At 52.4% G+C, this 27,198-nt stretch overlaps 1 protein-coding gene across 2 annotated transcripts; it reads right to left on the bottom strand.

Moving 5' to 3' along the window:
• Positions 1-27,198, bottom strand: LOC101063854 (tyrosine-protein kinase CSK). 2 transcript variants are annotated; one of them, XM_029846493.1, is made up of 13 exons: positions 26,912-27,198; positions 13,198-13,273; positions 12,844-12,957; positions 10,315-10,427; positions 5,905-6,124; positions 4,444-4,537; positions 4,199-4,264; positions 3,792-3,891; positions 3,622-3,712; positions 1,145-1,218; positions 806-1,001; positions 608-694; positions 1-408 (listed from the first exon to the last, which is right to left on the bottom strand). In XM_029846493.1, the coding sequence occupies exons 2-13, from the start codon at positions 13,210-13,212 to the stop codon at positions 226-228; spliced, it is 1,353 nt and encodes a 450-aa protein (XP_029702353.1). In that variant the 5' UTR covers positions 13,213-13,273; positions 26,912-27,198; the 3' UTR covers positions 1-225. The 2 variants fall into 2 exon arrangements, with proteins under 2 accessions (XP_029702353.1, XP_029702352.1); XM_029846492.1 differs by lacking the exons at positions 13,198-13,273; positions 26,912-27,198 and having other exon boundaries at positions 12,844-12,978.

The raw sequence follows: 27,198 nt of genomic DNA, 5'->3' as shown, positions 1-27,198 counted from the left end.
GGGGGGGGGGGGACAGAGGCCAAAGGGCCATCGAGAGAAGAAAGAAGCTGCACAACACAAACAGGAAACCAGTTCAGTGGAAGCACAGGTGGTGGTGGGGGGCTGGTGGACTGCCTGGGCAGGGGCCATGGTCCCACAAGACAGCGGGAGAAGGGTCCTGTGCCCCCCCTCCTCTGGTCACAGCCGTGCCTCAGTCCGGCCTCCCGCTGTCCCCCCACCCCCTCTCTACAGGTAGAGCTCCTTGGCTCTGATATGCTGCAGCTTCTCCCTCAGCATCCGGAAGGAGGGTCGTGAGGCCGAGTCCAGGGTCCAGCACTGCTTCATCAGGTCATACACAGCGGGGGGGCACCCGTCCGGGGCGTCCATCTTGTATCCCTTCTCTACCCGAGGCACCACCTCCTTCAGCGGCTGGGGGAGACAGAGAGGACGGAGACGCTTCAGAAACAGCTGCTTCCCTCCATCCCATCATTCCACCCTTGCACACACACTCATGCTAACGTCTGCTTCTGCTCGCTCCTCAGGAGGCCTGAGCACACATTCTGACCCACGCTTCCTGTGGGTCCCGCTGACAAAGCCTGCCCCCTGCTGGTGGGGTCCGGGTACTTACAATTCTAGGATAAGGCACCCGGCCAAAAGAGTAGATCTCCCAGAGCAGGATCCCATAGCTCCAGACGTCCGACTTGGTGGAAAACCTCTGAAAGACAAGAGCCCCCGTCAGACAGGCACTGACACAGCTGGAGGGGGGGTCTGAAAGGACGGACACAGAGCTGAACAACAACGGGGGCAAACAGGGAGGACATTGGACCTTCTCTCTGAGAGCTTCTGGGGAGGTCCATTTGACGGGCAGCTTGGCCGTGTCCTGGATGGAGGAGGCCTCCTTGGTCAGACCGAAGTCGCTGACTTTGGCAATGTTGTCTTCAGAAACCAGCACGTTTCGAGCAGCCAGGTCTCTGTGGACAAAGTTGTTGGCCTCCAGGTACTCCATGGCCTCACAGACGTCTCTGGAAGGTGCAGCCAGACAGGAGACATGAGCAGTTACAGACTCAGAGGCCCTCAGGTGGGGAGAGGCTTTAGCACACAGCAACCAAAGGCTAACACTCAAGCTAGCGCCTGTTTTACGGCCTAAACCTGAAAGCAGACTCACAGAGAGAACTTGAGCAAACAGTCGCCGCCGAGCACGGTCCGTCCTCGAGAGCGCAGGTAGTCCACGAGGCTGCCCTGGATCGGAGCACACAGCACACGTGCAGGTCAAAACCAGCCGTTCATTACAGGGTGGAAGTGCGAGTGCATCAGACCGACAACATTAGCGAGGAGGCATGTGACGCCACATTCCCCGGGGGTTAGATCTACACCTGCGCCTGATCAAGGAGGCCCACCAGCCCCCCTTCCTGAGGAAGACCCCCGCCTTCAGCCGTCTGTGTGATAGACAGCACCCTAACCAACAGCCTGGTATAGCAGCTGCGCTAGCGCTCAGCGCTAGCACTGAGCGCCAGGCTCTGCAGCGGGTGGAGGAACCTGCCCGACGCATCACAGGAACCCACTTCCTGCCATCGAGGACATCCAGAAGAAGCTCTGGCTGCATCTCAGAACCCTCAGGACCAGGACCAGCTTCTCCTCCAGAGCCGGGTCCTTGCTGAACTCCAGCTGACCCCCCACACACACCACTGCACTACACTTACACACTAGCCTACGTAGCTACAGTTTAAACTTATTTATACACTTTAGCTTAACTTTTCATCTGCACATTCCTAACTTATCACAATTCTTCCAGTTTTATATAAATATTCTCTGCACTTCTAGTTTAATGTCCAAACTCATCTGTAAAGTGTGTTGATACTAACCCTAACCCTCTAACCCTAACCCTGTTGATACTAACCCTGACCCTGTTGATACTAACCCTGACCCTGTTGATACTAACCCTAACCCTGTTGATATTAACCCTGACCCTGTTGATACTAACCCTAACCCTCTAACCCTAACCCTGTTGATACTAACCCTGACCCTGTTGATACTAACCCTAACCCTGTTGATACTAACCCTGTTGATACTAACCCTAACCCTGTTGATACCAACCCTAACCCTGTTAATACTAACCCTAACCCTGTTGATACCAACCCTAACCCTGTTAATACTAACCCTAACCCTGTTAATACTAACCCTAACCCTGTTGATACTAACCCTAACCCTGTTGATACTAACCCTAACCCTGTTGATACCAACCCTAACCCTGTTAATACTAACCCTAACCCTGTTGATACCAACCCTAACCCTGTTAATACTAACCCTAACCCTGTTGATACTAACCCTAACCCTGTTAATACTAACCCTAACCCTGTTGATACCAACCCTAACCCTGTTGATACCAACCCTAACCCTGTTAATACTAACCCTAACCCTGTTGATACTAACCCTAACCCTCTAACCCTAACCCTGTTGATACTAACCCTGACCCTGTTGATACTAACCCTAACCCTCTAACCCTGTTGATACTAACCCTGACCCTGTTGATACTAACCCTAACCCTCCAACCCTAACCCTGTTGATACTAACCCTAACCCTGTTGATACTAACCCTAACCCTCTAACCCTGTTGATACTAACCCTGACCCTGTTGATACTAACCCTAACCCTCCAACCCTAACCCTGTTGATACTAACCCTAACCCTGTTGATACTAACCCTAACCCTGTTGATACTAACCCTAACCCTCTAACCCTAACCCTGTTGATACTAACCCTGACCCTGTTGATACTAACCCTAACCCTCTAACCCTGTTGATACTAACCCTAACCCTGTTGATACCAACCCTAACCCTGTTAATACTAACCCTAACCCTGTTGATACCAACCCCTAACCCTGTTAATACTAACCCTAACCCTGTTGATACTAACCCTAACCCTGTTAATACTAACCCTAACCCTGTTGATACCAACCCTAACCCTGTTGATACCAACCCTAACCCTGTTAATACTAACCCTAACCCTGTTGATACCAACCCTAACCCTGTTAATACTAACCCTAACCCTGTTGATACTAACCCTAACCCTCTAACCCTAACCCTGTTGATACTAACCCTGACCCTGTTGATACTAACCCTAACCCTCTAACCCTGTTGATACTAACCCTGACCCTGTTGATACTAACCCTAACCCTCCAACCCTAACCCTGTTGATACTAACCCTAACCCTGTTGATACTAACCCTGACCCTGTTGATACTAACCCTAACCCTCCAACCCTAACCCTGTTGATACTAACCCTAACCATCTAACCCTAACCCTGTTGATACTAACCCTGACCCTGTTGATACTAACCCTAACCCTGACCCTGTTGATACTAACCCTAACCCTGTTGATATTAACCCTGACCCTGTTGATACTAACCCTAACCCTCCAACCCTAACCCTGTTGATACTAACCCTAACCCTGTTGATACTAACCCTAACCCTGTTGATACCAACCCTAACCCTGTTAATACTAACCCTAACCCTGTTGATACTAACCCTAACCCTGTTGATACTAACCCTAACCCTCTAACCCTAAGCTGCTCTCCTGCTGAGATGCTAACTGCATGCTGCTGCTCTGTAGCTGCACGTGTGCACTAGAGGGTTGTCATGGTACCCTACCTTAGCCATGTACTCTGTGACGATGTAGAGACTGCCCCGCTCCTCAACAATTACCCCCAACAACTGCACCAGGTTGTTGTGCCTCAGTTGCCTTTAGGAAAGAGAGGAGCAACAGAGCCGTTAGCCACCATTAGCAGCTCTCTTCTTCTGGGAGAACAGCAGGTAGTTACGTCATGACTGAGGCCTCGGCAATGAACGCTTGAGCGGTGGCGTCGTTCTTGATGCACTTGACTGCAACCTTGGTCCCCCGGTAGTCTCCGACCATCACATCTGGCAAGAGCGAGAGACGTTAGTTGGTTAGGGTTGGGTTAGGGTTAGGGTTGGGGTTGGGGTTGGGTTGGGGTTGGGTTAGGGTTGGGGTTGGGGTTGGGTTAGGGTTGGGTTAGGGTTAGGGGTTGGGTTAGGGTTGGGGTTGGGGTTGGGTTAGGGTTGGGTTGGGGTTAGGGTTAGGGTTAGAGTTAGGGTTGGGGTTGGGTTAGGGTTAGGGTTGGGGTTGGGTTAGGGTTGGGGTTGGGGTTGGGGTTAGGTTGGGTTGGGTTAGGGTTGGTGTGGTGGCCTGATGGATTCACCGTCTCACCTCCAAACTCCCCTTTGCCGATGGTCTGCAGCAGTTTCAGGTCCTTCCTGTTCAGGGCCCAGCCACCTGCCCAGACCAGGAGAACCACCTTCAGCACCTTGTGAACTCAGCTCCATGCAGGTCAACGTGCATTACCCTCGGAGGCTAACCCCTTTATGCTATCACTGTTTTATAGGGCTGTTGTGCATCTGTCAGCACACAAAAACAGTCTAAGGCGACACCAGTGATGCTCAGTGTGCACTCACTCCTGGAGAACTCGTCTTGGGCCGCCACCGTTCCCTCCATCACCTTGGGTTTGATCAGCCTGGTGCAGAGGCCGTCCGCGTCTTTGGTGTAGTGCTGGGGACACACACAGGTTACTGCTGCTGCACCCTGACCCCTGACCCCTAAACGGTGCATTTGTGAGGCAAAGCCTGTGTCAAGTGCTGCTAACATGTGTCACCCAGAGTTAACCCCGAGTTAACCCCGAGTTAACCCCGAGTTAACCCCGAGTTAACCCCGAGTTAACCAGAGCTCACACCTTCCCAATGTTGCCTGTGGATCACACTACTGGGTGTGTGAACCCCGTCGATGACCCGACCAGTTCCTGTATTAGCGTAGCACATCCAGATGGCCAGTGACCATCATGCAGGACACAGGTGTTTGGCCAGTGACCATCATGCAGCACACAGGTGTTTGGCCAGTGACCATCATGCAGGACACAGGTGTTTGGCCAGTGACCATCATGCAGCACACAGGTGTTTGGCCAGTGACCATCATGCAGCATACAGGTGTTTGGCCAGTGACCATCATGCAGGCCACAGGTGTTTGGCCAGTGACCATCATGCAGCACACAGGTGTTTGGCCAGTGACCAGAGCCCCCAGAACAGCAGAGCTACAGCAGAAAGCTCAGCATGTCGGATGTGATGTGAACCAGCAGGGGGCACTGTTGGGAAAGGAGCAGCTCTCCCCCATCAGCAGCTGTAATAGCAGAGCACTAAAACTGTCAACCCTTTGTTATATAGAGTCTAGAACACATGTTTGGGTTGATTAGCGAGCTAATCTAGATAACGAGGCTCTCTAACCCTTCTCAGTGGAGCGCAGATGCTCTCCTGGAGAGCACGAGGCGCCACGTGGCCGCTCTGCTGCACGATGGTGCTTTAAGTTTAACTTCCATTATAATGAGATGTTGAATTTAAATATTTATTATACACATTTTTACAGCGTTGGAAAACTGTAAGAATGTTTGTCACATTTTTCTTCCTACAGAAATTATATTAAAATATAAAATATAGTCACACCATCTATTTCCATTTTCATATTTTTGAAAGAGCTCCAGGGAGCCACTAGGGCGGCGCTAGAGAGCCGCGTGTTGCCGACCCCTGTTGTGACCCCTGCTCCGACCCCTGCTCTGACCCTTCTGACCACCCAGGGAAGCTGCCACAGGTGTGATTGCTTGTGTTTGATGCAGGTGTGTATCTCCAGATCAGCTGTGTGTGTGTGTGTGTGTGTGCGTGTGTGTGTGTTAAGTTAAGCCCAGGACGCCGTCGCCCCACCACCTGAACCAGGCAACAGAACCCAACGACCCCTGCTGGGCAGATCACAGCGCCTCTCTACGTGCACGTCTACGTGCACAGCAGCTATAGTGGGAGGAGGTCTGTGTCTGGGCCACTGGCCTCCTGAGTCCAGAGGCCCCATCCACATGGGTCGGTGCTGCTGCCCCTCACCTCAACCAGCTGCATCAGGTTCTCAAAGTACTCCTCCTCGTCGATGGTGAGCTTGCCGTTGTGGTAAATGATGCGGTAGTGCTCCACCTTCCCGTCACAGCTCACACACAGGGTGTAATCTCCAGGGTAGTTGGTGCTCTCCCGCACCAGGAAGAGGCCCGTCTCTGGAGGGTACAGGAGCCGCTCCGCCTGCTCCCGAGTGATCTTCCCATGGAACCACCTGGAGGAAGAGCAGAACCTCAGCTACACCGTGATGCTTGTGGATCAGTACCTTTATTCCTACAGCTGTCTCCAGCAGGTGGCAGTACAACGAACGTTCCAGTCAGATTTACTGTCCAGGATGGAAAAAAGGACCAAAAAGGAGCGAGGTGGAGGCAGAGGCTGCCACAGGAACCCCCCCAACACCTGCAGGATCTGCAGGGCTGGAGAACCCTAACCCTAACCCCCCCCAACACCTGCAGGATCTAGCTCCTAACCCCTAACCCCTAGCTCCTAACCCTCTAACTCCTAACCCTAACCTGCAGGATCTAGCTCCTAACCCCTAACCCCTAGCTCCTAACCCCTAACTATGACTCCTAACCCTGACTCCTAACCCCTAACTCTGACTCCTAACCCCTAGCTCCTAACCTTAACCCCTAGCTCCTAATCCCTAACTCTGACTCCTAACCCTGACTCCTAACCCCTAACTCTGACTCCTAACTCCTAGCTCCTAACCCTCTAACTCCTAACCTGCAGGATCTAGCTCCTAACCCCTAACCCCTAGCTCCTAACCCCTAACTATGACTCCTAACCCTGACTCCTAACCCCTAACTCTGACTCCTAACCCCTAACCCCTAGCTCCTAACCCCTAACTCTGACTCCTAACCCCTAGCTCCTAACCTTAACCCCTAACCCCTAGCTCCTAACCCCTAACTCTGACTCCTAACTCCTAGCTCCTAACCCTCTAACTCCTAACCCTCTAACTCCTAACCCTGACTCCTAACCCCTAACTGTAAACCCTAACCCCTAGTTCCTAACCCTAACCCCTAGTTCCTAACCCTAACTCCTAACCCCTAACTCCAAACCCCTAGCTCTGACTCCTAACCCCTAGCTCCTAACTTTAACCCCTAACCCCTAGCTCCTAACCTTAACCCCTAACCCCTAGCTCTAACCCCTAGCTCCTAACCCCTAACTCCGACTCCTAACCCCTAGCTCCTAACCCCTAGCTCTGACTCCTAACCCCTAGCTCCTAACCTTAACCCCTAACCCCTAGCTCCTAACCTTAACCCCTAACCCCTAGCTCTAACCCCTAGCTCCTAACCCCTAACTCCAAACCCCTAACTCCAAACCCCTAACTCCAAACCCCTAACTCCGACTCCTAACCCCTAGCTCCTAACCTTAACCCCTAGCTCCTAACCCCTAACTCCTAACCCCTAGCTCCTAACCTTAACCCCTAGCTCCTAACCTTAACCCCTAGCTCCTAACCTTAACCCCTAGCTCCTAACCTTAACCCTAGGCCCTAGCTCCTAACCCTAACCCCTAACTCTGACTCCTAACCCCTAACTCCAAACCCCTAACTCCAAACCCCTAACTCCAAACCCCTAACTCCGACTCCTAACCCCTAGCTCCTAACCTTAACCCCTAGCTCCTAACCCCTAACTCCTAACCCCTAGCTCCTAACCTTAACCCCTAGCTCCTAACCTTAACCCCTAGCTCCTAACCTTAACCCCTAGCTCCTAACCTTAACCCCTAGGCCCTAGCTCCTAACCCTAACCCCTAACTCTGACTCCTAACCCCTAACTGTAAACCCTAACCCCTAGCTCTAACCCCTAGCTCTGACTCCAAACCCCTAACTCCAAACCCCTAACTCCAAACCCCTAACTGTAAACCCTAACCCCTAGCTCCTAACCTTAACCCCTAACCCCTAGCTCCTAACCTTAACCCCAAACCCCTAGCTCCTAACCCCTAACTCTGACTCCTAACCCCTAGCTCCTAACCCCTAACTGTAAACCCTAACCCCTAGCTCTAACCCCTAGCTCTGACTCCTAGCTCCTAACCTTAACCCCTAACCCTAACTCCTAACCCCTAACTCCGACTCCTAACCCCTAGCTCCTAACCCTCTAACTCCTAACCCCTAACTCTGACTCCTAACCCCTAACTGTAAACCCTAACCCCTAGCTCCTAACCCTAACTCCTAACCCCTAACTCTGACTCCTAACCCCTAGCTCCTAACCTTAACCCCTAACCCTAACTCCTAACCCCTAACTCCAACTCCTAACCCCTAGCTCCTAACCTTAACCCCTAACCCCTAGCTCCTAACCCCTAACTCCTAACCCCTAACTCTGACTCCTAACCCCTAACTGTAAACCCTAACTCCTAACCCCTAACTGTAAACCCTAACCCCTAGCTCCTAACCCTAACTCCTAACCCCTAACTCTGACTCCTAACCCCTAACTCCGACTCCTAACCCCTAGCTCCTAACCTTAACCCCTAACCCTAACTCCTAACCCCTAACTCCAACTCCTAACCCCTAGCTCCTAACCCTCTAACTCCTAACCCCTAACTCTGACTCCTAACCCCTAACTGTAAACCCTAACCCCTAGCTCCTAACCCTAACTCCTAACCCCTAACTCTGACTCCTAACCCCTAGCTCCTAACCTTAACCCCTAACCCTAACTCCTAACCCCTAACTCCAACTCCTAACCCCTAGCTCCTAACCTTAACCCCTAACCCCTAGCTCCTAACCCCTAACTCCTAACCCCTAACTCTGACTCCTAACCCCTAACTCCTAACCCCTAACTGTAAACCCTAACCCCTAGCTCCTAACCCTAACTCCTAACTCCTAACCCCTAACTCTGACTCCTAACCCCTAACTCCGACTCCTAACCCCTAGCTCCTAACCTTAACCCCTAACCCCTAGCTCCTAACCCCTAACTCCTAACCCCTAACTCCTAACCCCTAACCCCTAACTGTAAACCCTAACTCCTAACCCCTAACTGTAAACCCTAAACCCTAGCTCTAACCCCTAGCTCCTAACCTTAACCCCTAACCCCTAACCCCTAGCTCCTAACCCCTAGCTCCTAACCCCTAACTCCTAACCCCTAGCTCCTAACCCCTAACTCCTAACCCCTAACTCCTAACCCCTAACTCCTAACCCCTAACTGTAAACCCTAACTCCTAACCCCTAACTGTAAACCCTAAACCCTAGCTCTAACCCCTAGCTCCTAACCTTAACCCCTAACCCCTAGCTCCTAACCCCTAGCTCCTAACCCCTAACTCCTAACCCCTAACTCCTAACCCCTAACTCCTAACCCCTAACTGTAAACCCTAAACCCTAGCTCTAACCCCTAGCTCCTAACCTTAACCCCTAACCCCTAGCTCCTAACCCCTAGCTCCTAACCCCTAACTCCTAACTCCTAACCCCTAACTCCTAACCCCTAACCCCTAACTGTAAACCCTAACCCCTAGCTCTAACCCCTAGCTCTGACTCCAAACCCCTAACTCCAAACCCCTAACTCCAAACCCCTAACTGTAAACCCTAACCCCTAGCTCCTAACCTTAACCCCTAACCCCTAGCTCCTAACCTTAACCCCAAACCCCTAGCTCCTAACCCCTAACTCTGACTCCTAACCCCTAGCTCCTAACCCCTAACTGTAAACCCTAACCCCTAGCTCTAACCCCTAGCTCTGACTCCTAGCTCCTAACCTTAACCCCTAACCCTAACTCCTAACCCCTAACTCCGACTCCTAACCCCTAGCTCCTAACCCTCTAACTCCTAACCCCTAACTCTGACTCCTAACCCCTAACTGTAAACCCTAACCCCTAGCTCCTAACCCTAACTCCTAACCCCTAACTCTGACTCCTAACCCCTAGCTCCTAACCTTAACCCCTAACCCTAACTCCTAACCCCTAACTCCAACTCCTAACCCCTAGCTCCTAACCTTAACCCCTAACCCCTAGCTCCTAACCCCTAACTCCTAACCCCTAACTCTGACTCCTAACCCCTAACTGTAAACCCTAACTCCTAACCCCTAACTGTAAACCCTAACCCCTAGCTCCTAACCCTAACTCCTAACCCCTAACTCTGACTCCTAACCCCTAACTCCGACTCCTAACCCCTAGCTCCTAACCTTAACCCCTAACCCCTAGCTCCTAACCCCTAACTCCTAACCCCTAACCCCTAACTGTAAACCCTAACTCCTAACCCCTAACTGTAAACCCTAACCCCTAGCTCTAACCCCTAGCTCCTAACCTTAACCCTAACCCCTGGACCCAGGACAGGGTCCAGCCTCCATCTCTTATCTTTTGGGTGTAGCTGGAGGCTGGACCCAGGACAGGGTTCAGAACCCTTTGCTTAAGCCAAGAATTCTGTTGGACCTGGATGTCTGAGAACGTTCCCTGACCCAGGTGGACATGCTGTGTGGTACTTACGGCATGAGGCTGAGCTTCCCTCCGGACTTCACCCCCTCCCTCTTCTGGACATAGTTAGCTGGGATGGTGCCCTCTCTGCCCACCGTGTTTCTGGCCCGGTACCAGTTTGGATCCTGTCACAGAAGCACAGTATTAAGGGGGACTGATTCAGACGAGCTGAAGCTTCCATAGGATGAATCCTGTGCCTCCATAACCAGCTGCACATCTCATCAAACTGCATCTTGGACCCGTTCTGAAGGGTGAGACTTTTAGATAATCTGGATACTGGTGCTGGTTCTGGGTCTTGGGTCAGCCTGGACCACTGCTGGAGCGGCACACCTCCCATCTGAACCTTTGCAGGACCACGTGAGACCACATTCCAGATTACTGGAACTGTGAGACCAGTTGAAAAATGTAAAGAATTTGCATTTTACACTGTTGGATCTAAAGGAGGCTCAAAGTCCAGCTTTAAGATGCAAAAAGAGGAAACTGGAGCGGTAAAAAGAGGACGGAACGTCTTCATGACATCAATTAACCGACAGGTGTTGTGTCCTGGTCTAAGGTCTGGGGCCTGGGCTGGTCCCTCCAGGATGGAGGTCTGGACCAGGAACCTTGCTGCTCTCTTTGGGCTCATGGTCTCGTTGACACCTCCATTATGACCATTATAACACCATGTGTTTTGGGTCGGTGGAACCTGTCCAGGAACCATCATTGATCAGGACGTGAGCGCGCTCCTGGACGTGAGCGCGTCCCTGGACGTGAGCGAGCTCCTGGACGTGAGCGCGTCCCTGGACGTGAGCGAGCCCCTGGACGTGAGCGCGTCCCTGGACGTGAGCGCGTCCCTGGACGTGAGCGAGCTCCTGGACGTGAGCGAGCTCCTGGACGTGAGCGAGCTCTTGGACGTGAGCGAGCCCCTGGACGTGAGCGCGTCCCTGGACGTGAGCGAGCTCCTGGACGTGAGCGAGCTCCTGGACGTGAGCGCGTCCCTGGACGTGAGCGCGTCCCTGGACGTGAGCGAGCTCCTGGACGTGAGCGCGTCCCTGGACGTGAGCGAGCTCCTGGACGTGAGCGAGCTCCTGGACGTGAGCGAGCGCGTCCCTGGACGTGAGCGAGCGCGTCCCTGGACGTGAGCGAGCGCGTCCCTGGACGTGAGCGAGCGCGTCCCTGGACATGAGCGCGTCCCTGGACGTGAGCGAGCTCCTGGACGTGAGCGAGCTCCTGGACGTGAGCGAGCGCGTCCCTGGACGTGAGCGCGTCCCTGGACGTGAGCGAGCTCCTGGACGTGAGCGAGCGCGTCCCTGGACGTGAGCGAGCTCCTGGACGTGAGCGAGCGCGTCCCTGGACGTGAGCGAGCGCGTCCCTGGACGTGAGCGCGTCCCTGGACGTGAGCGAGCTCCTGGACGTGAGCGCGTCCCTGGACCTGAGCGCGTCCCTGGACCTGAGCGCGTCCCTGGACCTGAGCGCGTCCCTGGACGTGAGCGAGCTCCTGGACGTGAGCGAGCTCCTGGACGTGAGCGAGCGCGTCCCTGGACGTGAGCGCGTCCCTGGACGTGAGCGAGCTCCTGGACGTGAGCGAGCGCGTCCCTGGACGTGAGCGAGCTCCTGGACGTGAGCGAGCGCGTCCCTGGACGTGAGCGAGCGCGTCCCTGGACGTGAGCGCGTCCCTGGACGTGAGCGAGCTCCTGGACGTGAGCGCGTCCCTGGACCTGAGCGCGTCCCTGGACCTGAGCGCGTCCCTGGACCTGAGCGCGTCCCTGGACCTGAGCGCGTCCCTGGACGTGAGCGAGCTCCTGGACGTGAGCGCGTCCCTGGACCTGAGCGCGTCCCTGGACGTGAGCGCGTCCCTGGACCTGAGCGCGTCCCTGGACCTGAGCGCGTCCCTGGACCTGAGCGCGTCCCTGGACCTGAGCGCGTCCCTGGACGTGAGCGAGCTCCTGGACGTGAGCGCGTCCCTGGACCTGAGCGCGTCCCTGGACGTGAGCGCGTCCCTGGACCTGAGCGCGTCCCTGGACGTGAGCGAGCTCCTGGACGTGAGCGCGTCCCTGGACGTGAGCGCGTCCCTGGACCTGAGCGCATCCCTGGACCTGAGCGCGTCCCTGGACCTGAGCGCGTCCCTGGACCTGAGCGCGTCCCTGGACCTGAGCGCGTCCCTGGACCTGAGCGCGTCCCTGGACCTGAGCGCGTTGGAAGCCACCTGAGCTCCAACAGCAAAATATGCAAATTCGTGTAATTCTTCAGATGCTTTGAAGCCAAACAGAAGCAGCTGTTTTTACTGGCTCAGTTCCATGAGACTGATGTGAGAAGTGTGGTTCTGCTTTGGAAGCTCGCATGTTCTAAAGGTTTGTGTGGTTCCAGGCAACATTACAGCCCTGAATCCTGAGTTTGGGATGTGATGTGCTGAGGGACTGGTGCTGAGGGACTGGTGCTGAGGGACTGGTGCTGAGGGACTGGTGCTGAGGGACTGGTGCTGAGGGACTGGTGCTGAGGGACGGTCCCTCCCTGAGAGCACCATGGCTGACAGCTGTGGGGGCCGGACTGGGCCGCTCTTACCCTGGTGACTCCAATAATAGTCAACACGTCTCCTTTACAGAAAGGCAGGTCCTGTTCATTGGCAGTCTGGAAGTTGTACTTGGCTACACACTCTGTTCCGGTGGACCATGGCACCTGCAGAGGTAAAGGGCTCATGGTCACATGACAGTCACAAAATTCAAATCAAAGAAAATGCAAATACTTTAGATCTTGTCGTCTAACTGGCTGGTTGAACATCCGACGCTTACATGCATGACCTTTGGCAAAGGTCAATGCCCCAATTCTGAGCCAAGCAGAGCTCCTCAGGACAGGAACCCAAGAACTTCTGCATGGTGATGTGGTGATTCCGAGTCCACGTGAGAAGATCCTACTTACATGCATCCCAGACATGATGAAGGGATTGTGGAGTCAGGAGTCCAGCAGCTTCACCGGTCAGCGTGTACCATCAGAGCTGGGATGAGAAAACACAGATAACAGTTCAGCATTTTGGGGGCTAACCTTTGAAAACAGGCCCTAACCCTGACTACAGGAACCCTAACCCTGACTACAGGAGCCCTAACCCTGACTACAGGAGCCCTAACCCTGACTACAGGAGCCCTAACCCTAACCCTGACTACAGGAACCCTAACCCTAAAGAGTAGCTGACTACAGGAACCCTAACCCTGACTACAGGAACCCTAACCCTAACCCTGACTACAGGAGCCCTAACCCTAACCCTGACTACAGGAACCCTAACCCTAAAGAGTAGCTGACTACAGGAACCCTAACCCTGACTACAGGAACCCTAACCCTGACTACAGGAACCCTAACCCTGACTACAGGAGCCCTAACCCTGACTACAGGAACCCTAACCCTAACCCTGACTACAGGAACCCTAACCCTGACTACAGGAACCCTAACCCTAACCCTGTAGAGTAGCTGACTACAGGAACCCTAACCCTGACTACAGGAACCCTAACCCTGACTACAGGAGCCCTAACCCTGACTACAGGAGCCCTAACCCTGACTACAGGAGCCCTAACCCTGACTACAGGAACCCTAACCCTGACTACAGGAACCCTAACCCTGACTACAGGAACCCTAACCCTAACCCTGTAGAGTAGCTGACTACAGGAACCCTAACCCTGACTACAGGAACCCTAACCCTGACTACAGGAACCCTAACCCTGACTACAGGAGCCCTAACCCTGACTACAGGAGCCCTAACCCTGACTACAGGAACCCTAACCCTAACTACAGGAACCCTAACCCTGACTACAGGAGCCCTAACCCTGACTACAGGAACCCTAACCCTAACCCTGACTACAGGAACCCTAACCCTAACCCTGTAGAGTAGCTGACTACAGGAACCCTAACCCTGACTACAGGAACCCTAACCCTGACTACAGGAGCCCTAACCCTAACCCTGACTACAGGAGCCCTAACCCTGACTACAGGAACCCTAACCCTGACTACAGGAACCCTAACCCTGACTACAGGAGCCCTAACCCTGACTACAGGAACCCTAACCCTGACTACAGGAACCCTAACCCTAACCCTGACTACAGGAGCCCTAACCCTGACTACAGGAGCCCTAACCCTGACTACAGGAACCCTAACCCTGACTACAGGAACCCTAACCCTGGCTACAGGAGCCCTAACCCTGACTACAGGAGCCCTAACCCTGACTACAGGAACCCTAACCCTGACTACAGGAACCCTAACCCTAACCCTGACTACAGGAGCCCTAGCCCTGACTACAGGAGCCCTAACCCTGACTACAGGAACCCTAACCCTGACTACAGGAACCCTAACCCTAACCCTGACTACAGGAACCCTAACCCTGACTACAGGAACCCTAACCCTAACCCTGACTACAGGAACCCTAACCCTAACTACAGGAACCCTAACCCTGACTACAGGAGCCCTAACCCTGACTACAGGAACCCTAACCCTAACCCTGACTACAGGAACCCTAACCCTGACTACAGGAGCCCTAACCCTGACTACAGGAACCCTAACCCTGACTACAGGAACCCTAACCCTGACTACAGGAGCCCTAACCCTGACTACAGGAACCCTAACCCTGACTACAGGAACCCTAACCCTAACCCTGTAGAGTAGCTGACTACAGGAACCCTAACCCTGACTACAGGAACCCTAACCCTGACTACAGGAGCCCTAACCCTGACTACAGGAACCCTAACCCTAACCCTGTAGAGTAGCTGACTACAGGAACCCTAACCCTGACTACAGGAGCCCTAACCCTGACTACAGGAGCCCTAACCCTGACTACAGGAACCCTAACCCTAACCCTGACTACAGGAACCCTAACCCTGACTACAGGAACCCTAACCCTGACTACAGGAGCCCTAACCCTGACTACAGGAACCCTAACCCTAACCCTGACTACAGGAACCCTAACCCTGACTACAGGAGCCCTAACCCTGACTACAGGAACCCTAACCCTGACTACAGGAACCCTAACCCTGACTACAGGAACCCTAACCCTGACTACAGGAGCCCTAACCCTGACTACAGGAACCCTAACCCTAACCCTGTAGAGTAGCTGACTACAGGAACCCTAACCCTGACTACAGGAACCCTAACCCTGACTACAGGAGCCCTAACCCTGACTACAGGAACCCTAACCCTAACCCTGTAGAGTAGCTGACTACAGGAACCCTAACCCTGACTACAGGAACCCTAACCCTAACCCTGTAGAGTAGCTGACTACAGGAACCCTAACCCTGACTACAGGAACCCTAACCCTAAAGAGTAGCTGACTACAGGAACCCTAACCCTGACTACAGGAACCCTAACCCTGACTACAGGAGCCCTAACCCTGACTACAGGAACCCTAACCCTAACCCTGACTACAGGAACCCTAACCCTGACTACAGGAACCCTAACCCTGACTACAGGAACCCTAACCCCTAACATTTGGCCTTCTTCAATTATCCTGACAAAAATTAGACAGGTCTGGACACAACTGGTCTGAATCTGCATCTGAAGCAGTTCTTCACCGTCTGGGTGATCTAACCCTAACCATCTGGGTGATCTAACCCTAACCGTCTGGGTGATCTAACCCTAACCGTCTGGGTGATCTAACCCTAACCCTAACCGTCTGGGTGATCTAACCCTAACCGTCTGGGTGATCTAACCCTAACCGTCTGGGTGATCTAACCCTAACCCTAACCATCTGGGTGATCTAACCCTAACCCTAACCATCTGGGTGATCTAACCCTAACCATCTGGGTGATCTAACCCTAACCCTAACCGTCTGGGTGATCTAACCCTAACCATCTGGGTGATCTAACCCTAACCCTAACCGTCTGGGTGATCTAACCCTAACCCTAACCGTCTGGGTGATCTAACCCTAACCGTCTGGGTGATCTAACCCTAACCCTAACCGTCTGGGTGATCTAACCCTAACCCTAACCGTCTGGGTGATCTAACCCTAACCGTCTGGGTGATCTAACCCTAACCGTCTGGGTGATCTAACCCTAACCGTCTGGGTGATCTAACCCTAACCATCTGGGTGATCTAACGCTAACCATCTGGGTGATCTAACCCTAACCCTAACCGTCTGGGTGATCTAACCCTAACCGTCTGGGTGATCTAACCCTAACCCTAACCCTAACCGTCTGGGTGATCTAACCCTAACCGTCTGGGTGATCTAACCCTAACCCTAACCCTAACCGTCTGGGTGATCTAACCCTAACCGTCTGGGTGATCTAACCCTAACCCTAACCCTAACCGTCTGGGTGATCTAACCCTAACCGTCTGGGTGATCTAACCCTAACCCTAACTAGCATGAAGAACTACTACAGGACGAGGAACATCCCAGTTCAGAGGCTGCGTATCAGCAGTTGACACAAGCATCTCTTCCAGTGAAGAGAACAGGAAATTTCAAAACAGGAAGTGGCTAGCTGGGTTATGGTTAAGGCTAGCAGCGCTGCTAGCTCCAGGGGATCTATGGCGATGTTTGTCAGAGCGCCATATCCTGTGTTGAATCAGGAAAAGGCCTAATTGCAGACCGCCGCACGCCGGCCGAGCCAAATATATCCAAGGCCCAGCAGCACCCTGAGGGCAGCACAGTCCAGAAAGAAAAGGGGTGATCTAACCCTAACCCTAACCGTCTGGGTGATCTAACCCTAACCGTCTGGGTGATCTAACCCTAACCGTCTGGGTGATCTAACCCTAACCGTCTGGGTGATCTAACCCTAACCGTCTGGGTGATCTAACCCTAACCCTAACCGTCTGGGTGATCTAACCCTAACCCTAACCGTCTGGGTGATCTAACCCTAACCCTAACCGTCTGGGTGATCTAACCCTAACCCTAACCGTCTGGGTGATCTAACCCTAACCGTCTGGGTGATCTAACCCTAACCGTCTGGGTGATCTAACCCTAACCGTCTGGGTGATCTAACCCTAACCCTAACTAGCATGAAGAACTACTACAGGACGAGGAACATCCCAGTTCAGAGGCTGCGTATCAGCAGTTGACACAAGCATCTCTTCCAGTGAAGAGAACAGGAAATTTCAAAACAGGAAGTGGCTAGCTGGGTTATGGTTAAGGCTAGCTGCGCTGCTAGCTCCAGGGGATCTATGGCGATGTTTGTCAGAGCGCCATATCCTGTGTTGAATCAGGAAAAGGCCTAATTGCAGACCGCCGCACGCCGGCCGAGCCAAATATATCCAAGGCCCAGCAGCACCCTGAGGGCAGCACAGTCCAGAAAGAAAATCCCCAAAGCATTCTGGGAAAACTGAGCAACTTTCTACACCACTCTTTTCATTACATTTGTTCACCATTCAAGTTAACCTGATAACAGCTGCTGGCTGGTTTTAGTCACACCCCCGTCTCCATGATGGCTGGAGCGCTGACCCTCGTTAGTGTGATGATTCGTTATGACTATCGTTATGATCTGGTGACCCCACGTACGACCACGGCTAGGAGAGAATATCAAACTTTTCACAGTTAGGGTTAGGTTAATGGTTAACCCATAGTTAACCATTAACCTAACCCTAACGGTTAACTAAGGGTTTGTTATCCTGAAATCTGAACAAGGCCGAGGGTTACCATGGTTAGGATTAACATGGTTAGGGTTAGCATGGTTAGGATTAGGGTTAGCATAGTTAGGGTTAGCATGGTTAGGATTAACATGTTAGGGTTAGCATGGTTAGGATTAGGGTAAGCATAGTTAGGGTTAGCATGGTTAGGGTTAGCATGGTTAGGGTCAGCATGGTTAGGGTCAGCATGGTTAGGGTTAGCATGGTTAGGGTCAGCATGGTTAGGGTCAGCATGGTTAGGGTTAGCATGGTTAGGGTTAGCATGGTTAGGGTCAGCATGGTTAGGGTTAGCATGGTTAGGGTCAGCATGGAGGCGGCCTTCCAGTGTGGTGACTAGCGTCGAGAGCGTAGACTGCTGTGCTCCTCAAAGATGACCCCCTTCCCCCCCACCAACGGTTCACTAATCCAACACCACGAGCACACAGGCGGCGCACGGGCGGCGCACACAGGCGGCACACGGGCGACGCACACGGGCGGCACACGGGCGGCGCACACGGGCGGCGCAGACGGGCGGCACACGGGCGGCACACGGGCGGCGCAGACGGGCGGCACACGGGCGGCACACGGGCGGCGCACACGGGCGGCGCACACGGGCGGCACACGGGCGGCGCAGACGGGCGGCACACGGGCGGCGCACACGGGCGGCACACGGGCGGCACACGGGCGGCGCAGACGGGCGGCACACGGGCGGCACACGGGCGGCGCACACGGGCGGCACACGGGCGGCACACGGGCGGCGCAGACGGGCGGCACACGGGCGGCGCACACGGGCGGCACACGGGCGGCGCACAGGCGCCGCACACGGGCGGCACACACAAGGCCGACGTGCAGGTGTTTGACAGAGGGACCATCTCACATTACTGACGCAGGAAAAGTGGAGCTGCGAGAATTTCTGACTAGAAATCTAATTTAGTTTCTGCTCCATTTTCTGCCCTCTAGTTGGGCTCCTAAAGGCTTTAGAATGAGTCCAGATCAATGCAGAGCTGTGTTGTTGCCATGGAAACAGCTTTGTAACGGTAGATATTAGCAAATGTGTCCTTTGTCACTGTAAAGTGAGAGTTAACCATCAACCATCATCAGCCTGGATGCAGAACCCAAACACACTCCAGCACGTGACCGTTTCAAAGGAACACACAGGAAGTGAACTCCACACACACGGCTCAGCGTTGCAACAGAGCGTCCCACACGGAGCCTTCCTCAGCACGCCGGGGTCAGGGTCAGGGTCAGGGGTCAGGGTCAGGGTTGGGTTTAGGGTCAGGGTCTCAGACTCTTCTGTGAGGAGGTCGACAGTAAGTTACAGACACCATTCAGCACCTGGGTCGATGGACTCAAACACACACGTCAAACACACACGTCAAACACACACGTGAAAATGAGCCTCCAAGGCTGGGAACACTCGAGCATTTTCAAATCTTTCACACTGAACAATAACTGATTCTGGGACAACGCACTGCTGTCCGGCACCTGGCCCCTCTGGCCCCTCTGGCTCTGCTCTGAGTTATAAATACATGTGAAACACCTCAATGGAGATGTGAAGATATTGGGATCCTGACTCAGTATTGATCAGGGTCAGGGTTGGGTTTAGGGTCAGGGTTGGGGTCAGGGGTTAGGGGTCAGGGTTGGGTTTAGGGTTAGGGTCAGGGTTAGGGTTATAAACGGCCCATGTAGCCGCCCGCCTCTACTCCAGTCACCCTCCAGAACCATCAGCCCACATAAAGAACCAAGCAGGAAGAAGACAGAAGCGACAGCGGGCCCACGGTCTGCTCCTCTGACGTAACCAGGCTCTGCTCACCAACAACGGCGGATTAGAAAAGCAGCCAGGCAGGAAGTAGAAGAAAGAAAGGAAGAGGGAGAGAAAACCGCCCTTCTCCTCCCTCCATTAGTGGGACGCTGCTAGATGGAGAGAGCAGGAGGAGGAAGGGTAGTGGTGACAGCTTATTGTTTAAGCTCTGTGTGCTGTAGCACGCACGTGCACGCGCACACACACACTTATCCTCTCATCTCTGGCAGCACCAGGCTGCAGTTGTTTATTCATTGCATCAATTAGAGCAAGGCTCAACTCTCCTTTTGGGATTTCCCCGTTAGCTGCTGGATCCAGCAGCACAAACCACCTCTAGGCTTCTGTGGTCTGCAGCGTTAGCTAGCTTGGGCTCCGGTGGGCAGGTCAGGTAACAATGGATGGCTCTATCACAGAGATTTAGGCCACACATCAGAAGAGCAAGAGAATAAGAGCAGCTCCTACAGGAAAGGTGGACCTGCTCCCCCCTCTGAGGTGGCCAGGGTCGTCGCTGAACCCTGAGATTCTGACCAATGTCGTCTTCAGGTTGGAGCAGCGCAGATCTCCAATGAGTACGGTTGGAAATCTAAAGTAACTCGTCATCTCACACCTCACCTGAGTGCCGATGATTGTTGGATTTACAATGAAACCACCTTGGTTTAAACATTTCTCTGGGCCGTTAGTGAGAGGCTGTGAACTACCTCAGAGGTGCCCTCTAGATCAGGAGCCCTCAGAGGTGCCCTCTAGATCAGGAGCCCTCAGAGGTGCCCTCTAGATCAGGAGCCCTCAGAGGTGCCCTCTAGATCAGGAGCCCTCAGAGGTGCCCTCTAGATCAGGAGCCCTCAGAGGTGCCCTCTAGATCAGGAGCCCTCAGAGGTGCCCTCTAGATCAGGTGCCCTCAGAGGTGCCCTCTAGATCAGGTGCCCTCAGAGGTGCCCTCTAGATCAGGTGCCCTCAGAGGTGCCCTCAGAGGTGCCCTCTAGATCAGGTGCCCTCAGAGGTGCCCTCTAGATCAGGTGCCCTCAGAGGTGCCCTCAGAGGTGCCCTCAGAGGTGCCCTCTAGATCAGGTGCCCTCAGAGGTGCCCTCTAGATCAGTGGAGGAGAAGAGAAGGCAGCAAAGGAAGAGGAACAAAGGAAGAGGAACAAAGAAGGTGGAGCAGGTGCAGCTCCAGAGCTCTGGGATAAGGGTTAGGGTTAAAAGAGTGTGACCAATGAAAAGCCTTCCGACAAAGGCTGGTGGACGCGGGTCAAAGGGTTATCGTGGCTGACTAACCAACCTATGTGATGACGCTGACGTATCCACCTGTCCTGTTCTGAACATCTCACCACACATGTTGTCAACACGGATGTTGTCATCAGAATTTTGACCCCACTTTTCAACCAAACCAAGCAAACGTGCACATATGGTGCACATGTGAAGGACGTCCTGCTCAAGAAAGCTCACAGCACATTTCTATACCTGCAGCTTGTGGAGAAAGGTCAGCACTGTGGGGCAGAACCACAACCAGGAGATGCGTACACTGCTCAGCTTCAGCAGACAAGAGCTCAGCAAGGCTCTGCTAACAGAGCAGATGAGTGCAGCCACCACCAGAAGATCCAGAGCTTCTCTTCATGACCCGAGCAACACAAGACACCCAGGACTGTTGCTGGACACCTGAAGCGCACGTAAATGTGTTGGTCTGAGTGATATTGGTGCCTCGTATCACACAGACATGATGGGAGATGGATGAGCTCCAGCAGGTATACACCTGTAGACCACTATATACCTCAGTGGACGTTATGTTCAGCAGCATGATGAGCCATCTTTAGAAAAGCAGGATTCCATCTCTTTGTTATCTGACACAACAGGTCAACAGGTCAACAGCTCACACACACACACACACACACACACCAACAACACTGACAACAGAAAACAAGCATGGCGATGCTAACAGCCTAGCATACTGAGACAGAGACTCAGAGATGACAGACAGAACTGACAGTTGGGAGGACTGAGAAGTGGAGGGTTAGATAACAGCAGTCACCAGTCAGTTCTGCAGGTCCCTCTCACCCATGAGGGTCAGAGGTCGGGGCATGGGGCACACTTTAGTATTCATGTCTGGAGTCATCCATGCTGGGGGCAACCAAAGCCCGTTAGGGTCAGTGGGGTTAGGGTTAGTAGGGTCAGTAGGGTTAGGGTCAGTAGGGTTAGGGTCAGTAGGGTTAGGGTTAGTAGGGTCAGTAGGGTTAGGGTTAGTAGGGTCAGTAGGGTTAGGGTCAGTAGGGTCAGTAGGGTTAGGGTCAGTGGGGTTAGGGTTAGTAGGGTTAGGGTTAGTAGGGTCAGGGTCAGTAGGGTCAGGGTCAGTAGGGTTAGGGTTAGTAGGGTCAGTAGGGTTAGGGTCAGAAGGGTCAGTAGGGTTAGGGTTAGTAGGGTCAGTAGGGTTAGGGTCAGTGGGGTTAGGGTTAGTAGGGTTAGGGTTAGTAGGGTCAGTAGGGTTAGGGTCAGAAGGGTCAGTAGGGTTAGGGTCAGAAGGGTTAGGGTCAGTAGGGTTAGGGTTAGTAGGGTCAGTAGGGTTAGGGTCAGTGGGGTTAGGGTTAGTAGGGTCAGGGTTAGTAGGGTCAGTGGGGTTAGGGTCAGAAGGGTCAGTAGGGTTAGGGTCAGAAGGGTTAGGGTCAGTAGGGTTAGGGTCAGTAGGGTCAGGAGGGTTAGGGTTAGTAGAGTTAGCCAAGTTTGTCTCTACGATTGCTTGTGTTTTATGCAGAACTGTAGCTCACACACACACACACACACACACACACACACACACACATATATATGTATATATATATGTGTGTAGTTGTACTTCCATCATCTGTGATTCCAAATTTTGTAATATCTCAATGTCCACATCAAAATCTGGTATAGCATTAGTTTCTTCACCTTTTAAGACAAGAATAATTAATATTTGCCCAGACAAAAGCAAGCAAATATTACCTGTTAATACTCAGGCCTGTTTCAGTCCAACCCCAGAGACGGCCTTAACTGGGTCATGTTTCTTTTCATAGGCCGCCGTACGAAATGTAGCCTAATTAGCCACAAAGCTAAAGCCCAGAAGACGCTGCTGCTACTGTAATGGAATGTATTCTCAGTAGCGGTGGAAGAGTAAAGACGAGCTCACGACCATCCTCAAATATCCCCAACTACTGTTGAAATGCTTATCTGGAAAACTGTAATGTTTGTTCAAAATTGTTTCCCAGTATCATCGGCGCATCACTTTAGCATCAATGATGTCATTTCATGGCGGCGTAGAGCCACCACAAGCCCTTTATGTCTATTGTTACTGTATGTTGTATCATATGACCCCTTCAACACCATGCTGAACTTGAACCCCCCACCAGGGGGGGTATGAACGTCACCCTACACTGTCAAAACTCAAACTGTGCTTTATGCAGCAACATTTGATGGAAAATTCGCCCTTGAGCATCATAAATGTGATCAAGTCTGCTGCAGAGTCAACAGTGAGGGTTAGGGGTTAGAGGGTTAGGGTTGGGGTTAGAGGGTTAGGATTGGGGGTTAGGGTTAGAGGGTTAAGGTTGGGGGTTAGGGTTAGAGGGTTAGGGGGTTAGAGGGTTAGGGTTAGAGGGTTAGGGTTTGGGGGTTAGGGTTAGAGGGTTAGGGGGTTAGGGTTAGAGGGTTAAGGTTGGGGGTTAGGGTTAGAGGGTTAGGGGGTTAGAGGGTTAGGGTTTGGGGGTTAGGGTTAGAGGGTTAGGGGGTTAGGGTTAGAGGGTTAGGGTTAGAATTAGGGCTAGAGCTAGCATTTTACTGAGCTCAGTAAGGTTAGTTGATGTGACTGATGAATTAGGTGGACTTCTGTCATCTGTTATGAGGACTAAAAGCCCTCCATTATACAAGACTATGTAGCCAACATGTTGTAGACAGTCGTGTTATAGGAGTTATGAACCTAAATATCCTGTCTCGGTGCCCTGGTTTATTTAGTGTGCCTACTTAGACTGGTTAACAGCTCGCGCTACAGCAGCTAACGACCAATAGTGTGACTTGATCTGACACCACCAGCACATCTGCAACAGATTAAAGCTCATTCTAACCGACCAGTCAGGTTCAATTCATGTTTACATGGCATTCCTTAGAATCACATGATGCTTAAATGACTTTTCTGAGATGTTTTTAACTCTAACCCTGACCCCCAAACGTACCCAAACATCCACTTTCTGCCGCTTCTCTAATACCAGGACAGCAGCCTGAACACCCAGACTTTCCTCTCCCTGGAGACGTCCTCCAGCTCTTCAGGGAGAATCCAAGGTGTTCCCAGGGCTTTAACATATGCCTGGAACACCTCCCAAGGTAGGTGTCCAGGGGCTGTGGAACCAGCTCCCTGTCCAGGTCCAGGATGCTGACCTCTTTAAGACAATGAAACAGGTTCTACAACAAACCTATCAGTTAATATCAGGCCAGTTTCAGGAAGATCCAGGAACGGCTACGTAGACCGAGGGATATTAGCAGACACAGACTTAGCTGGATGTGTGAGGTGAACATGTTACACACATTTATGTGTGTAACACAGAGCAACCCCAACCCTCGCCTCCACAGAGCAACCCCAACCCTCGCCTCCACAGAGCAACCCCAACCCTCGCCTCCACAGAGCAACCCCAACCCTCGCCTCCACAGAGCAACCCCAACCCTCGCCTCCACAGAGCAACCCTAACCCTAGCCTCCACAGAGCAACCCTAACCCTCTCGAGTACCCGGTCTGGGTCCAAACCAGTCAGAGCTAAAGCCAGTGGGAGGACTGTGCTCTCAGGCAATGCCTCCACTCGTACAGGCTGAGCACCCCCCTTACAGTGCACGTAATGTGACCTCCTTTCTCAACACCCTTCCTGCTTCCTCTCAGCATTGTGACGTCCTATGGACGACTGGGGCAGCACTTCAGGTTCCATGTTGGCCAAGCAGCTTCTGCTAAGGGGTCTATACAACGGTGAAGGCTACGGTGCAGCTAACCCTAACTCTTTAGTTCAAATGAACAAAGCAGCTTTGATCCCAAGACTTTAGAGTAGGTCCAGTCAGCACCGTGCTGTCTACCAGCAGACTATAGGATCCACACTTTGTTTTTAATGTTGGGGTCAGATCTGGAGCAATGAACTGGCTCGGGACCACCTGAGTAACGTCTCTTCTTACCAGTTCACGGATTGACTCAGTGTTAACTTCTGGTCAGTCTGCCTGACTCTTCTGACTCTTCTGCTTGCACATTTAGCACCTGCACAGCTAGAACACTGCTGCTGGCACTCTGTGCATGTGACAATCCAGAATTTGACTTTACTGGGCTAGCCACAAGCCACGGAGCAAAGATGCAAATGCTACATTAGCATGGATGCAGTTGTCACAAAGGCCCGAGTGCATCAAGTCTCGTTGCATCTTAGCGTGCAAAGTGTATCACGCTAACCCAACCAAACGACTTCATCCCAAAAAGATTTAGATTCCCAACGTTCCTCAGGGGGGAGCAGATGGAGATGAGCTCCACTTCTACACAATTGTCTCTTCAGACTCCGAAACAGCGACTTTACCTTCATCTCACGTGCATCAGAAAAAGGACACAATGATAACAAATATTACAATTCTCAATTTAACTCGCAAAATATGGAATTAGAAAAACCATTAGCAATAACAATGCAGAACATTTAAATCTATAAAGGTTACATAAGTAGTTTGGAGGTACTCTGACATGTAAAGCACCCGAGGAAGATGGACTGTGACATGTAAAGCACCCGAGGAAGATGGACTGTGACATGTAAAGAACCTGAGGAAGATGTACTGTGACATGTAAAGAACCTGAGGAAGATGTACTCTGACATGTAAAGAACCTGAGGAAGATGGACTGTGACATGTAAAGAACCTGAGGAAGATGGACTGTGACATGTAAAGAACCCGAGGAAGATGGACTGTGACATGTAAAGAACCCGAGGAAGATGGACTGTGACATGTAAAGACCCTGAGGAAGATGGACTGTGACATGTAAAGAACCCGAGGAAGATGTACTGTGACATGTAAAGAACCTGAGGAAGATGTACTCTGACATGTAAAGAACCTGAGGAAGATGGACTGTGACATGTAAAGAACCTGAGGAAGATGGACTGTGACATGTAAAGAACCCGAGGAAGATGGACTGTGACATGTAAAGAACCCGAGGAAGATGGACTGTGACATGTAAAGACCCTGAGGAAGATGGACTGTGACATGTAAAGAACCCGAGGAAGATGGACTGTGACATGTAAAGAACCTGAGGAAGATGTACTGTGACATGTAAAGAACCTGAGGAAGATGGACTGTGACATGTAAAGCACGTAAACGGTGGCGGCACATTAGCCAACGCCGCCGCTAACAGCCAAGAGAAGCCCAACGACAGCAGGGGGGGCGTGCACACTCACCAGGCTCCCCACTAACTCCCATTTGGACTCGGTCAGCACTACAAGGACGGACAGCAGTAAAGTCCTTGGTTTGATCCTGGTTCCTGACCTTTTTAAGATCAAAGGTCAACGACCCTGCAGGATCATAAAGGAAATGTAACGATGCGTTCTGAAAACAGCTCATTCTTTTTTCGTGATTTGGCCCAAACTAGCAGCAGCTGCAGCAGAACCTGGTGCTTTCGACACCTTCCCAGGTCCAAAGTTCCAGACTTGGAGCTGCCTTGTTGCCACTGTGTCCTGGCGCGACAATACTTGGTCTATTTGACCTGAAATATTGAATGGGATTCACATTCTGATGCCATTTGTTAACAAGGTTTTGAACAAAAGCTCAGACATATATGTTCTACAACCTTAAGACAACCCTGAGTAGTTAGCCGACTCATTAGTTAACTAGTAATCCTCAGTAATAGTGACTAAACGTGTCATGGTGATGATGCTAACATGGATCCTTCTGCACAGCCAAGAAATCGCCACATATAAACTGCACCTAAAATATTGGACGTTTCCGGAAGCATCGTTTTCTTTGATGGGTTCGAATCTGAAGGATCGAACGGTACCGTCGACCCGGATGAATGTGTTGTCCAATATGTGGCGTGTTTAGCTGTGTCCGATAATGGATCCTATGACGTTACACCACCTTAACTAGCCGCTAAAGCTAACGCCGAAGGTTTATCTGGTTAACCAAACAGCACCTCAACCATGTCAGCATGTTAACTACATTTCACACACGCACACACACACAATAGCAGGACAGAAGCAGGAAGATCTCCCGGTGAGCTTCAGGTTGCAGATGCAACCCCAGACAAACGATGGGCAACTCACCGCAGAGATACCAGTGGAACCAGTGTGGCCAGTCTAGCGTCGGTGCTGCGAGCGAGACAAGCTAGCGATGAAGAGCCATGAGGAGCAGCCGTGCGGGCGGGCTGAGTTCGCTACAAAATCCCAAATGCGGCTCGACGTTGGCGGCGGTCCGATGTCTGCATCAGTGCGGGGGTTTTGCGTGCCTGTAAACGCGTATCCGTGCGTGTGCGGGGCGAATCTCTGCGGCCTGCTGCTGCTGCTGCTGCGAGAGGAAATGGTCTCCGGGGTGCGCATGCGCAGAGGAGCAG

This window comes from Takifugu rubripes, chromosome 13 (genome assembly GCF_901000725.2).
Source record: "Takifugu rubripes chromosome 13, fTakRub1.2, whole genome shotgun sequence".
Taxonomy (NCBI): domain Eukaryota; kingdom Metazoa; phylum Chordata; class Actinopteri; order Tetraodontiformes; family Tetraodontidae; genus Takifugu; species Takifugu rubripes.
The sequence above is the reverse complement of the archived record's forward strand: the minus strand, read 5'-3'. Positions and strand labels throughout refer to the sequence as shown.

Coding starts and splice junctions, on each gene's coding strand:
- LOC101063854 (XM_029846492.1), bottom strand. CDS start 12,978: ATGAGCCCTTTACCTCTGCAGGTGCCATGGTCCACCGGAACAGAGTGT. Junction 6,125..10,314: donor GGGAAGCTCAGCCTCATGCC/GTAAGTACCACA, acceptor CTCTTCCTCCAG/GTGGTTCCATGGGAAGATCA. Junction 3,892..4,198: donor CGGCAAAGGGGAGTTTGGAG/GTGAGACGGTGA, acceptor CGCTCTTGCCAG/ATGTGATGGTCGGAGACTAC.